The following is a 15112-nucleotide window of genomic DNA, read 5'->3' on the forward strand; positions in this document are numbered from 1 at the left end:
TGGTTCAGCAAACTGCAATAGGGCACCTGGAGAGAGCCATTTGTGCCCTCTTTGCCAGCCTTGTGTTTTAGTTTCACTTTTCACACTAAACTCACTGTGTGAGTTTGTTTAGGAAACATTGCAGCTTTAGGTTAAAAATCAGCATACATAAAATGTCGATAATGTATTTTGACAATGAGGGTACCAGTGCATTGAAGGGTGCTGATCAAGCATTTCATGGTGTCACTGGTGTCACTCTGTCAAGGACAAAAGACATAAAAACACCTTTACCAAAGTCTCGCTGTCTTATCTAAAGAAACACAAACAAAATACTATTAAACATAACTGAATAAACACCTTATTGCATTAGGTGTTTTCACATGCTGTATTTACCTCTCAGTAAGACCCACCTTATTGAGAGGTAACAATATTCTGCTAACAGTTTGGAGTGAAATAATTAAAGTCGATTTGTAAGTAAGCACAGTGCCACATTTATGCAGGATAAATATTGAAACATACACAGTGGCTGCAAATCAGGAAAATACACCAGTGTTTAAAACCTGAATTATTCTCACTGGTCACAAGTCTGCACAGAATGTCTGGTATATGAACAAGATTATAAATTATCACAGAAATTCACGTTCATTCACTGAACAGCCACAAAAGACATGCACATAATGCAGTTGTTTGAAAAATGAATGAAAAGATTAAAATACAGACATTTGACCAATCAAATCAATTGTTAGGCAAAAGAAAACATTTGACAAACATATTACATACAAGTAAAACTAATTTCTGCCGCCTGTATGAGGCATTCACAGGACATCAGTATTTGTCATTGCTGACCTCAGTCCTACAGGCTAATGAGGAAATTCTCACTGATGTGAAATACAGTCTTGTTTACTGTAAACTAAATTGTATGCCATGTTAAAAATACTAAAGAGAGAAAACGTGAGTCAGTCAGAGAGAGGCTGTCTTTGTAGTTGCAAGTGAATGATTTCAGTTGCTTATTTTGCTTAGCGAGGTTTTACTTAAGTGGTTTAGTGAGGTATTTTTTCTGTTTTCACCTTCTTTTTATTTTTTTGTATTTCTTCCCTTTTTAACCTTTTTGAGCTACTTTGAGCTGTAATATTTTACATATTTAATTGATTTTGATATTTTGGCTGTTGTAACACAGTAATTTCTCAGCTTAGGACAAAATCTTATCCACAGACAAACAGACTCGCTATGTCACACTCTGTGCTGCCGCTGCTCTTCTTTGTGGTTTGCAGCACACAGGCTTTTGACTTCTTGAGCAACCAGCAGCCTGGATTTTATGGCACAGCGACGTACTTCACAAAAGATACTGGTGTAAATGGATCTGCTATGGTATGTGTGCTTTCTTTTTCAAATGCACTTACTTTTTGAAATGTGCTTGTCCTTACGTAAAAGCATACTGACTGTTATTCCACAGCTGACATTTCGGTGTACACTGAACAACCGCTACTGCAACAACGCTTCCCCATATACTTGCCAAAATAGCAGTTGTGGAAATGTACTAAACAAAATTGATGAAATCAGAGGAGAGTGGTGCCAGATGGAGGAAATCCTTTATGTTCCGGTTCCCGACCAAGATGTGCACCTGGTAAAGTGAGTACACCTTAGAAATAACAATTTTCATGAAAATCTAAACAACCTTCTCTTAAACTTCAGTATTTCAACTAAACACTGACTTTATCAAAAGAAAAGTAGGAAAAGTGATTGGTATATTTGATATAATAAAAAAAAAAATATTAGGTTTGATTGTTCTAGTGTATAGTACATATCTACTCTACACTATGCAGCACAGTGAAAATCTCCAACAAATTTTTACTGAAGGCTGCATGGTGGTAATTGGATTTATGGCAGTAACTTGACTTCCGGTGATAATGAGACGAATGGAGTCATGAATAACATTACAACTGAAGCCCTGATAGACCTGAGGAACCGCTCTGACATTGGCAAAGAAAACTCATCTCCGCAGACCACCATCCTGCCAGTTATGACGTAAGTTTGCTGACTGTTTGAGTCACTGTTTTACAGCTGAAAGCTTTAAACTGTTGTATGTGTGTGTGTGTGTGTGTGTGTTTCAGATCTGTGCTTTTAAATAGTGCAATTCATCCCCAAAATCGAATTACCACATTCTACATTCCTCTGGGCTGTACGGATATCTGCATCGGTTTTATTGGCAACAACTAGAATCTCTAGTTTTGGAGTTACTCCTCCTTCTTCTATCCATTTTGTGCAATATACCAGGAAGCAAAACAGTTCGAGTGCATGATGCTACCCCCACCATGCTTTCAAACCTAGGAGTGTTCTTAAGTTTGAAAGCCTCTCCTTTACTCCTCCAAACCTGCCTCTTGTCATTGAAGGTAAATAGCTCAGTCTTTGCATCAGCTGACAATAAAACTCTTCTCCAGAAGGCATATGGCTCATCGTTGAGGTTGTCTTGGACCTTGAAGTTGTGGATTTTAGACCAGGGGCTTCTTTCTTGGTCAGGACTTTCTCAGTTTCTGTCGGGGCTTGAACCAGGGCCGGCCCGTGGCATAGGCCGTATAGGCAAATGCTAAGGGCGCCGTCCATCAGGGGGCGCCACGCCAGTGCCACAAATGTTGAAAAAAAAAAAGAAAAAAGTTGGTACTATTATTTCTAAATACAAAAAATAATCCCACGTTAATTAAAATGCAAAGTAAAGCCTACTTAGTAGAAATATTATTTGTTACAACATTACCCCCCCCGCACGGTGCGCCCCCTCCCTTCCCGTATCATGGTTCCTTTTGGACGTCACCACATCAAAAAATCAACACAAGATGTCAAAACGGCCAAAACTGTCAGGTGCCCAGGGAAGAAAAAAGAGAAAAGAAGAGGAGGAGAAACGAGAAAAAGACAGAGGTAGGTAACGTTAGCCTACATGAAATTATTTGTCTGAATGTGATAGTAACCTAAATTTTTAGCATTAAGCTAATGTTACATGATTCGCTAATTGCTAATCAATAAATAGCTAGTTAACTGTTTTAACGTCAGTTAATATTGTGGAGGGGGCTAAATTGTTATGGAAAATAATAATGTAACGTTAGGTAATTACAGTACTCCCACCTTTCCCACCATTCCTCATTTGTATTCATCTTTTAAGCAGGTGTTTTTTGTTTACATTGTTATTGCCTTCTGGTTAGCTAACGTTTACCCTGCAGGTAATAGTCACTTTTCCACCCCTGTATATATTATAGTTGTAACCCTAGTTGTTAAAGTGCACATCATTAATGTTAATTAAGCAATATCACATGAGAGGGAATGCTGTTTTTTAATATGAGCACTGCTGTGATTCGGTCAAAGATAATCATAACATAACATTCTCATATGATATTATACTGTTACTTTGCATTCTGCTATTCAGCATTTCACTGTAATGATGACAATAAACTGAATCTAATCTAATTTGCATATCAGTTAACATCATACATATATCTCTTTGGTTTTTCATTTATATTATATCATTTCATTTTATTCCTGGAATCATATGTTTTTATTATTAGACTTTAATACTCAGTGGTGTCACATACTCCTCTCTTCAGATGCACTGTTGAAGTTTCTAAATCCCACCCCTGGGCCATCTACCACATCTACCGCTGCTGCCTCCACTTCAGCAGCACAACCCACCAGTGATGCAGCATCAGCAGCACAACCCAGCCATGATGCAGCAGCATCAAGCGGTCTTCCTGTTGCCTCCACCTCAGCAGCACAACAAGTTTGGAGTACTCCTCAATTTCCACAACTTACAAAAAGAAGAGCTGCTACAGCAGTGCCAAACACTGAGTACTACTCTGACCCATGACAGCCAGCCGGACATTAATGGCACAGAACTTGCAATGGAAATGCAGAATTTCCCACCATTGCCATCAAAGAACATGACAAACATGGAACTCTTGACCTTCCTGCATGAGAAGAAGCTGGCAGAAATTTACCCCAACATGTGGGTTGCTCTGAGAATCTTTGCCACTCTTCCTGTTACAGTGGCTGCTGCTGAAAGAAGCTTCTCTAAGCTCAAACTCATTAAAACCTACCTGAGATCTACTATGATGCAAGAACGTCTCAGTGGACTTTCCATCATAAGCATAAATCATGTGGTCTCAAATCAGTTGTCATATGTTGTAGATGACTTTGCTGCAAGAAAGACTAGGAGAGTAAGGCTGTAGCAGGTGATGTGAGGTTGATGAGGGGGTGGTGTACAGTAATTTGTAAGTCATTCTAGTTAATGCAGTATTAAAAAGCACAACTAGAGAACTCTGTAGGATCCCCTTTTTTGTAATATAGTTGTTAAAGTCATACTGGTTTATTTAATATCTTGTTTTGTGCAGTGCCTTATTTATATTGTATTTTTAATTTATTTTATCCAACTTGTTGACACGTTTTATTGTGTTTATGTATGTAAAATTTATTGTATTTCATATATTCATTTTTTATTTTTTGTATTCATTTATTTATTCATATATTTTTTTATCTTGTTAATTATTCTGATTGTGAATTTGCTTTCTTTAAGTAAAAAAAAAAGGTCAAAGACAAAGCTATTCGGTTTCTTGTGAGTACATACACTACACTGCCGATGTAGGGGGGCGCCACCTAAAATCTTGCCTAGGGCGCCAGATTGGTTAGGGCCGGGCCTGGCTTGAACCTAGGTGGTTCCAGGGTCATTACTGTACATCCTAAACTCTTTCTACAGATCTAAGGGTGACAGTTTGGGTCTTCTTCCAAATCTTGATAAAATGTTGAAGTATCTAAATAACTTGTGCATATAACTTGTTGATTGAACTGATCATCTTGGAATCTGTAGTTTTTCGAAATGCTTCCACGTGACCTTCCCAATGTACAATTCTTCTTAGAGCTTCACTGAGTGCTTCGGACTTTTCCACTGTTTCGAGCATTGGTCAACCTAATATCTGCTGACTAACAAATCTTTTTACACCAAAGAGAAACTACCAGTTGTAGTGAATCATGATTACTAATGAGAAGTTAATAGACTTCAGCCTGTAGCATCAAGATCGCAGCAAGTGTATGTTTTTATTCATATCTGCAAACATCACAGCAGCTCCTGTAACGTTAATCTCCTGATTAATGTTAGGTAAAAGACTAATAAATGCTAAAATTCCCCTCACCAGAATGAAAGCACAAACTTCTTGAATTAGCTGTACCACAATCTGGGTTTCAGTTGTACAATGATGATGTCAAACGTTTGTGCTACGTTTGTGGAAAACAGTCAGCTGTGCTACATTTGTGCTGGTTTGTAATAAACTAGCTATTATTTTTGGAGTTATTGTATTAAACTTGACAGGCTCGACAGTTCCATGTATTTAGTTTTTCTAACAGGAAACATGCCTACATTGTTCTGAGTTTTTTCTCCAACAGAATGCATAGGATGCGTTATAAGTTAACCTAGTTTTTTACTTTTAAAGCGTGTGATCATGATAAAAATATCTAATTCTGGTTTATGTTTCACAACCTTTTCACAGTAAAGAAAGGGGCTGGTTGACCTTAGATGACCTCTAGAATCTTTAAAACAAAAGGAGAAGAAATGAAAAGTGTTGCAGCTCAAATGTAGCACAAATGTTTCACATCAATTTTGTTTGATTTGAAGGTCTTCAATCACATGTTTATTGGCCATGAATAGGCTCAGTAAAAACCTACTGCTTAATTAAGCGGATATTTTTAAATTCCCAGAGTTCCTTCAAACTGTGAGATGAATTTCACCTTGTTGATGTTTGATCCTGATGGAGACGAGGTTAAATGCAGATTTGGAAACACATCAGAGTGTCAGCCCTGCAATTCGTCATCTTTCCTCACTATTTTACCAGTAAGTATAACTTTTATTTAAAGGATAGTTGGCCCAAAACTAACTTATTAGGCTATTTTGACCACATCTCCCTTTTCTGTTCTCTTGCAGTCATCTTGTACTCTGTCATTCAGCCCCACCAACAGCAGTAATGTAAATCTGTATGCAGTACAGCTGATGGTGGAGGACTTCCCCAGGGAGAACATCACACTGACTCAAACCAATGGTACAGAGACAATAATAACTACCAACGATGCTATCAGCAAAGTGCCAGTCCAATTCATTTTGAGAGGTATATGTCTATATTATAATGTTTTGATATTTGCTAAATATTTCAATCTTTGGCAATATCAGTGATATGCACTGAATTTAAAATATTGTCTATATTCTGGCTGATCTTCACAGGGAGTGAAAACATTGTCCGTCCAAGGTTTGGACTATGTCACTATGTATCTTCACTCAAAAATAAGTAAATAAAACTATACCATCTTCAAATCCTCAAATGTGACACATTTTTCCACTATTATTATTCGGGACTGATAATAAAGACATGTTTTCACTCCTCACTAGGGATGGGTATCGTTTAGGTTTTATCCGATACCGGTGCCAAACCGGTACTTTTGAAACGGTGCCGGTGCTTAAACGGTGCTCAAACCGGTGCTTAAAGAATGGAGAACACAATATTCGTCCAAAAACCTCTCATGTTCAGCTGTTTTTTTTGTAAAAAGATAACAATGTTAGCCTTTTCTTCAGCTATAGGGCATATATGGTATCACTCTTGGCTGGAAGCAGTGCTTAAACAATGGAAAAAAACACAAACTTTATCCAAAAACCTCTCATGTTTAACTGTTTTCCACTTTTTCTTTGGTCATTTTAGCCTTTTTGGCCAGGGTGAAGGGAGTATCTGCCATCAAACAAGAAGACAGCCGCATGTAACTACGACGGTGTTTGCTAGTTCACCTTACATGCATTAATGTAATAATGTGGTTAGCCTACTCAACGTTAATTACACACGAACAACATGAAGCTACTCACGCAGAGAAGAACGGCTGCTGCTGCCATCATCATCCTCATCATTTCTGCTACACTGACAGGGCTAGGGGCCAGGACTCTCCTCTTCGGGTTCTTGGGGGATGTTGCTAACTCCGGGTCCGATAACAGGCACCACACCCGCAGTAGATGTGCTCGGTGTGAGGTCTCGCAGCAAGCTATCAAATACGGCGCGTTTCTCGGCTTTTAAAAAAACGCTATGCGTCGCCAGGTGTTTCATCAGATTTGAGGTGTTACCTCCTTTGACAGTATCACAGTATCAGCTTAAAGCACTTGTTGCAGGCTGCTGAGTTTGCATCTTTTGCTGTGAAGTACAGCCAGACTTTTGACCGCTTCGCCTTGGGCGTTTTTAATCTGTAGCTCTGCTCTAAAAGAACGTACGTACCTGGGCCCGCCTACTATCCTCGGAAACGTAAAATGATTGGCTAGAATTGGCTCAGGAAAAAAAAAAGCACCAAAATAAAGCACCGAAATGTGCGCTGCTTTTCGGTCTGGTTACTACTGTTTATGTCAGAACCGGTGACATGATGGCACCGGACACCGGTACCCATCCCTACTCCTCACATTAATAATTAATTATAAAACAGTTCATTTTCATAACTACAAAAAATAGAGAATTAACATCATTTATGAGGAATCAGTGTCAGATAGGTAGCTCAGATGCAGCAGGAGGGGAGGAGTCAGAGAGAGACTCAGAGTGTATTGAAGAAAACCTTCAGCGAGCAGCTTAAATTCACAGAGTCGGTAACCATGGTTTCTGGCTCAGAGTTAAAGTTAATTCATTCATCTCTTTCTTTTATATAAAACACAGAATTTCTCTCAACTCTGGTTCAGCAAACTGCAATAGGGCGCCTGGAGAGAGCCATTTGTGCCCTCTTTGCCAGCCTTGTGTTTTAGTTTCACTTTTCACACTAAACTCACTGTGTGAGTTTGTTTAGGAAACATTGCAGCTTTAGGTTAAAAATCAGCATACATAAAATGTCAACAATGCATGTTGACAGTGAGGGTACCAGTGCATTGAAGGGTGCTGATGAAGCATTTCATGGTGTCACTGGTGTCACTTTGTCAAGGACAAAAGACATAAAGTCACCTTTACCGAAGTCTCGCTGTCTTATCTAAATAAACACAAACAAAATACTATTAAACATAACTGAATAAACGCCATTGTTTTCACATGCTGTATTTACCTCTCAGTAAGACCCACCTTATTGAGAGGTAACAATATTCTGCTAACAGTTTGGAGTGAAATAATTAAAGTCGATTTGTAAGTAAGCACAGTGCCACATTTATGCAGGATAAATATTGAAACATACACAGTGGCTGCAAATCAGGAAAATACACCAGTGTTTAAAACCTGAATTATTCTCACTGGTCACAAGTCTGCACAGAATGTCTGGTATATGAACAAGATTATAAATTATCACAGAAATTCACGTTCATTCACTGAACAGCCACAAAAGACATGCACATAATGCAGTTGTTTGAAAAATGAATGAAAAGATTAAAATACAGACATTTGACCAATCAAATCAATTGTTAGGCAAAAGAAAACATTTGACAAACATATTACATACAAGTAAAACTAATTTCTGCCGCCTGTATGAGGCATTCACAGGACATCAGTATTTGTCATTGCTGACCTCAGTCCTACAGGCTAATGAGGAAATTCTCACTGATGTGTAAACGCCATTGTTTTCACATGCTGTATTTACCTCTCAGTAAGACCCACCTTATTGAGAGGTAACAATATTCTGCTAACAGTTTGGAGTGAAATAATTAAAGTCAATTTGTAAGTAAGCACAGTGCCACATTTATGCAGGATAAATATTGAAACATACACAGTGGCTGCAAATCAGGAAAATACACCAGTCTTTGCATCAGCTGACGATAAAACTCTTCTCCAGAAGGCATATGGCTCATCGTTGAGGTTGTCTTGGACCTTGAAGTTGTGGATTTTAGACCAGGGGCTTCTTTCTTGGTCAGGACTTTCTCAGTTTCTGTCGGGGCTTGAACCTAGGTGGTTCCAGGGTCATTACTGTACATCCTAAACTCTTTCTATGAATCTAAGGGTGACAGTTTGGGTCTTCTTCCAAATCTTGATAAAATGTTGAAGTATCTAAATAACTTGTACATATAACTTGTTGATTGAACTGATCATCCTGACTCACAAACATGTTTCATGTATTGTTTCAGTGGATACTGCTGTGACATCGTGTGCAGAAGGAGCGTTTTTGCCCAAGTTTCTTCCTCCAACACCAGCCAACGGAGCTCAGCTCTACAACAATGCCAGTCAGACTCTGGAAATTAACATCAGTGCAGAGGCAACAAACTCTACGTAAGTGAAAGGGAAATACATTGTCATTTTAACATGTAATATATATGTTCAAATGTTAATAAAATCTTCAGGACTGAACCTTGTTAGAGATCTCTACAAATCATCTGTGGAAGTTGGTAAGGATTTTCCAGGTGATTAGTTGAGGAATCTGATTTTAACTATCGATAAATAAGACAGGCTTGACAAGACAGCAATGAATGTGACAAAGGAGTGATACTATTCGTCTCTATTACATCTAACATTGAATTCCTAATACATCTTTGAAAAGAGGCTTTTGCTTTTCTGTTTGCTGAAGGATCTCTGAGCTGCTGTTCAGCGGTCTATCTAATGTAACTGAGGGAAAAAAGGGACCAGGGCAGTTCACTTTGACATGGATGCCGTCTGAAAGAGAATATGGTGGAAGCCATCCATTCTGCTTTGTTATACAGGCAGACTCCAAGTAAGTAACTTGATTGATACTGTACTGTGCAAAAGTCTTGACTAGCTCTTATTTCATATTTTGCTTGTAAGGCGGTTTCAAGTAGAAGGGCTTTCTTGTCTTTTTAAGTAAGTGTTCACCAGGTTTTCTGGAGTTTTTTTTAAAGTTTTCTTCACACATTGGCTGCTTTTTCACTAATTTTCAGTTTAGCCCTTGTAACTGACCATTTCCTGAGAAATGACCTATGAATCATCCAAGCATTATGGGTACATCCCAACTCAAGGAAGTAGTATGTAACTAGCTCTACTCCCCAATAGCCAGTTTTCAATTGTATCTTTAGGCTCTTTGCTATACTAGCATCCTGTTTCAAAAACACATTATTTTTTTCTATTTCTTCAGTTGATTCCATAAAAAATGCCAAAGATAACACAGTTTGACAGGAATAAAATAGTATTTTTGCACCAACAAGGTGATTCTCAGATAGCTATTAGCCTCAAACTTTGAATGTCTAAGCTTGATGTGTGGTGCATGTACGGATGTGTACCGATATCCGGTGCTATGATGGCACGGGTTCTGACATAAACGGTAGTAACCAGACCGAAAAGCAGCGCACATTTCGGTGGTTTATTTCGGTGCTTTTTTTTCCTGAGATGTCATACACTTTGGATTCTAGCCAATCATTTTACGTTTCCGAGGATAGTAGGCGGGCCCAGGTACGTACGTTCTTTTAGAGCAGAGCTACAGATTAAAAATGCACAAGGCGAAGCGGTCAAAAGTCTGGCTGTACTTCACAGCAAAAGATGCAAACTCAGCAGCCTGCAACAAGTGCTTTAAGCTGATACTGTGCAAAGGAGGTAACACCTCGAATCTGATGAAACACCTGGCGACGGATAGCGTTTTTTAAAAGCTGAGAAACGCACCGTATTTGATAGCTTGCTGCGAGACCTCACACCGTGCACATCTACTGCGGGTGTGGTGCCTGTTATCGGACCCGGAGTTAGCAACATCCCCCAAGAACCCGAAGAGGAGAGTCCTGGCCCCTAGCCCTGTCAGCGTAGCAGAAATGATGACGGATGATGATGGCAGCAGCAGCCGTTCTTCTCTGCGTGAGTAGCTTCATGTTGTCCGTGTGTAATTTACGTTGAGTACGCTAACCACGTTATTAAATTAATGCATGTAAGGTGAACTAGCAAACACTGTCGTAGTTACATGCGGCTGTCTTCTTGTTTGATAGTAGATACTCCCTTCATGTTGTATCAACAGAAAAGGCTAACTATCATTTTGCAAAAAAAAAAGAGACTGCTAAAAATAAAAACATAAGAGGTTTTTGGACAAAGTTTTTGTTCTCCATTCTTTAAGCACCAGTTCGAGCACCATTTAAGCACCAGCACCGTTTCAAAACTACTGGTTTGGCACCAGTATTGGATAAAACCTAAACAATACCTATCCCTACGTGCATCCTTAAATTTTTTTTGAAAGTAGTGACAGGCTTAAAAGTCTATCGACAGCAGATGAACAGTATTCAAAAATCATGTCTTGCATCTAGCCATTCAGTTGAGGTATCTACTTAAAACACAAAAAGGCTGATGTATACCAAACTGCACAAGAACTGCACTGAAAAGCAGTGACGATTAATTATGAAGCAGTTACTAATCCAAATTTGAACTTTTTGGTTCAAATTACTGACGGAGGTGGTCAGGAGAGAGGTACAACAGTGGTACCTATGGCTGTTTGCAAAAATGCTGACATCTCTGTTATGGTTTGGCGCCACACGTGTTGTCAAAAATGAAGGAGTTAAGAATACAGAAAAGTATCAGCAGATTTTTCTGTGCTTCAAGAAGCCTGGAGAACTATTCCTTGAGACTGCTTAAAGAAATTATAAGAAAGCTTGGCTGTGTTGAAGTGTAAACTTTTTTAAGAGTGAACTTCTTGAAAATGACTTACACATTTTATTTGTAGATTGTATAAAATGACCAGTTTTGATGTTGGTCTTTGTATGAAATCTACACTTTCTAGGAGTGTTTGTTTGTTTACTTCATTATTTTTAAGGTTTATTTTCCCATTTGAAATTTTGCATGACTGACTTTCTTTCCAGTAAACTTTTTCATCTTTTGAGGTTACAGTTGGAGCCAGAAGATGACATGAAGTCCAGGAAAATGACTACAATACTTAACAAATGTATTAGACCAGCTATCATAAAAACAAACAAAAGAAAAAACAGAAATATTTTAGAAACCTGTCAAAAACTTCTATAAAAATGTTTATATTGCTATTTATTAGGCAAATAAACTGAATGTTTTGGGCCGACATACTTAAATTCAGACAACCCCCTATGTTGAGCAAAACACCAAGGGTCCAGGTGTACCCTGCCTAGGACAGGATTACCAGGGTCCTACCCTGGAGCCAGGCTTTGGGAAGAGGCTCCAGGGTGAGTATCTGGTGGCTAGGCCTTAGCCCATGAGACCTAGGTGGGCTCAGCCTGAAGAAGCTACAGGCAAAAGATGGATGGACAGACTTCTCTCATTTTTCTGTTCGCCAATGCAAGCAAATGACTATAACTTGGCATGTTAATAAGAAAGAAATAGAAATTACAGGACGGCTGTGCCATAAAAATTACATTAGGTGGTGCTCTAATAAATTTGTTAAGCACTGTCTGACTAAAATTATTTCAGCTCTGCTAAATTGAACACCATCGTATTTTTAAATCTGATAAACCATTACTTATTTACAAGCTTATGACTGAAAGTGAATACTTCGCGGACCAAAAAGATTTGAACAAAATTATAATTTGTAACAAAAATAATGATGAATCTACATTAATTTATGTCCACAGTGGAACCAAGTACTACTCAGAGCTTCGATGCGTCATTGTGAGCGTTGGAAACAGTGAGCAAAGCCATTACCTTTTTCTCCCAAGTCTTACATTTTGCTACTGATGTACCAAATTCATGTATTTAATTTAACATCTCTACTTAACTTGATTCACAGAGTCAGAAATAATTATAACAACGACCACTGCAGCAACTCTTCCCAGTGAAGCAACTACTACAGCTGGAGCAACTCATACCTATAAAGCAACTACTACAACTGGTGCAACTCTTACCAGTGAAGCAACTACTACAGCTGGAGCAACTCATACCAATAAAGCAACTACTACAACTGCAGCAACTCTTCCCAGTGAAGCAACTACTACAGCTGGAGCAACTCATACCTATAAAGCAACTACTACAACTGGTGCAACTCTTACCAGTGAAGCAACTACTACAGCTGGAGCAACTCATACCAATAAAGCAACTACTACAACTGCAGCAACTCTTACCAGTGAAGCAACTACTACAGCTGGAGCAACTCATACCAATAAAGCAACTACTACAACTGGTGCAACTCTTACCAGTAAAGCAACTACTACAGCTGGAGCAACTCATACCAATAAAGGAACTACTACAACTGGTGCAACTCATACCAATAAAGCAACTACTACAACTGCAGCAACTCTTACCAGTAAAGCAACTACTACAGCTGGAGCAACTCATACCTATAAAGCAACTACTACAACTGGTGCAACTCTTACCAGTGAAGCAACTACTACAGCTGGAGCAACTCATACCAATAAAGCAACTACTACAACTGGTGCAACTCTTACCAGTGAAGCAACTACTACAGCTGGAGCAACTCATACCAATAAAGCAACTACTACAACTGCAGCAACTCTTACCAGTGAAGCAACTACTACAGCTGGAGCAACTCATACCAATAAAGCAACTACTACAACTGGTGCAACTCTTACCAGTAAAGCAACTACTACAGCTGGAGCAACTCATACCAATAAAGGAACTACTACAACTGGTGCAACTCATACCAATAAAGCAACTACTACAACTGCAGCAACTCTTACCAGTAAAGCAACTACTACAGCTGGAGCAACTCATACCTATAAAGCAACTACTACAACTGGTGCAACTCTTACCAGTAAAGCAACTACTACAGCTGGAGCAACTCATACCAATAAAGCAACTACTACAACTGCAGCAACTCTTACCAGTAAAGCAACTACTACAACTGGTGCAACTCTTACCAGTAAAGCAACTACTACAACTGGAGCAACTCTTCCCAGTGAAGCAACTACTACAACTGGAGCAACTCTTCCCAGTGAAGCAACTACTACAGCTGGAGCAACTCTTCCCAGTGAAGCAACTACGACAACTGGAGCAACTCTTACCAGTGAAGCAACTACTACAACTGGAGCAACTCTTCCCAGTGAAGCAACTACTACAGCTGGAGCAACTCATAAAAGTAAAGCAACTACAACTCTTTCATGTACCCCTCCAGCTAATACACCAGCTTTGAAGTGTCACGCACAGGGAGTCAGTCTGATTCAGTACATTCAGGCTATCAAGAGAAAATGAAAGAACTGCCTTCCATTAAGTGAAAAATCTTGTCAGTCCAAATTGTTCATGTCGTCAATAAGAGCTGCAGCATTCACATTTTCCTTTTTAGCCGAAATACTTGTATGGGAAAAAATGCATTGGTTTGTGGACAAATCACCATCGGTCCATCTTGTTGGCAACATTAAATTACTAGCTAAAAATATAATTATTTTTTCACCAATATTTGAACTATGAGTCTCACATCTATAAGTTCATCCAGTATTTTTTCTTACATCTAATAAAAGCACAACAAAAAGCCATCGTTGATAAACATTTTTAATCAAGATTAGCACCTAAACTTTCATTGGGTTTTTTTTTCTTTGTTTTTTGACATGTTGGACTAAAAAATGTTCTATTTCTTTCAGTTATTCTGATCATGGGACCTTTACTTTCAATTCTCATCCTTTATAAGTAAGTATCTATGTGTCTTTGTGTATATATATCGTAACAGTCAACTCTTCTTGCTATTGATATAATGGTGAGTCTTTGTCTCTTTGTCTCAGGTGAATGCGGACACATTGCTAGCTGAGGTGAGTCTATTCTTATAAAGCCAAAAAACTTCTCACAGTATCACATAATTTCTTTTTACAACTCAGGGAAAGTTTGTATTAGTAGTCATGGTTAATGTCAGTAACACCTGAAGCTCATTGTTCCTTTTTATCCATGTGCTGACAGGACCAGAAGATATCACATCAGACCTCAAAAGCAGCGCGATGCAGATGAGTGTGGCTGCAGCACCACCCAATTTTAAAACATGAACATCTACCTGCAGAAAAATCTTGAATTCTATCTGTTCATTAAGTTTATTTACTCATTCATTTTTGTTTTTCTTTAATATCGAATGAAATCCAATGAAATCTAATATTGTTGATCATTTTATGCAAAGATATATTTCACATTTTAATTTTATTATATAATGGTTGTTAAATGACTGTCCTCTTTCTTTCATCTTATACCTTCTCTAATCTGTTGTTGCTATTAGAAATACAGTGGTTAAAATAAATAATGAATAACAACACCACAGATGACAACAGAGCTGCTATTGAGATGAAATTCTCACC

At 38.5% G+C, this 15112-nt stretch overlaps 1 protein-coding gene across 1 annotated transcript; it reads left to right on the plus strand.

Moving 5' to 3' along the window:
• The first annotated feature begins 505 nt into the window (after nt 1–505).
• LOC102078290 (integumentary mucin C.1) lies at nt 506–15112 on the plus strand. The gene is made up of 12 exons (XM_019352168.2): nt 506–1347; nt 1433–1608; nt 1837–2004; nt 5710–5842; nt 5933–6113; nt 9065–9206; nt 9502–9645; nt 12458–12510; nt 12613–13917; nt 14417–14462; nt 14555–14581; nt 14727–15112. Exons 1-11 carry the CDS (start codon nt 1207–1209, stop codon nt 14556–14558), a joined length of 2493 nt encoding a protein of 830 aa, XP_019207713.1. The 5' UTR covers nt 506–1206; the 3' UTR covers nt 14559–14581; nt 14727–15112.

This window comes from Oreochromis niloticus, linkage group LG3 (assembly GCF_001858045.2).
Source record: "Oreochromis niloticus isolate F11D_XX linkage group LG3, O_niloticus_UMD_NMBU, whole genome shotgun sequence".
NCBI classification, from domain to species: Eukaryota; Metazoa; Chordata; class Actinopteri; order Cichliformes; family Cichlidae; genus Oreochromis; species Oreochromis niloticus.

Excerpts from the sequence above, each read along its gene's own strand:
- LOC102078290 (XM_019352168.2), top strand. The coding sequence starts at position 1,207 with ATGTCACACTCTGTGCTGCCGCTGCTCTTCTTTGTGGTTTGCAGCACA. Across the intron at positions 6,114-9,064 it reads AGTCCAATTCATTTTGAGAG|TGGATACTGCTGTGACATCG; the intron begins GTATATGTCTAT and ends GTATTGTTTCAG. Across the intron at positions 9,646-12,457 it reads GTTATACAGGCAGACTCCAA|TGGAACCAAGTACTACTCAG; the intron begins GTAAGTAACTTG and ends TTATGTCCACAG.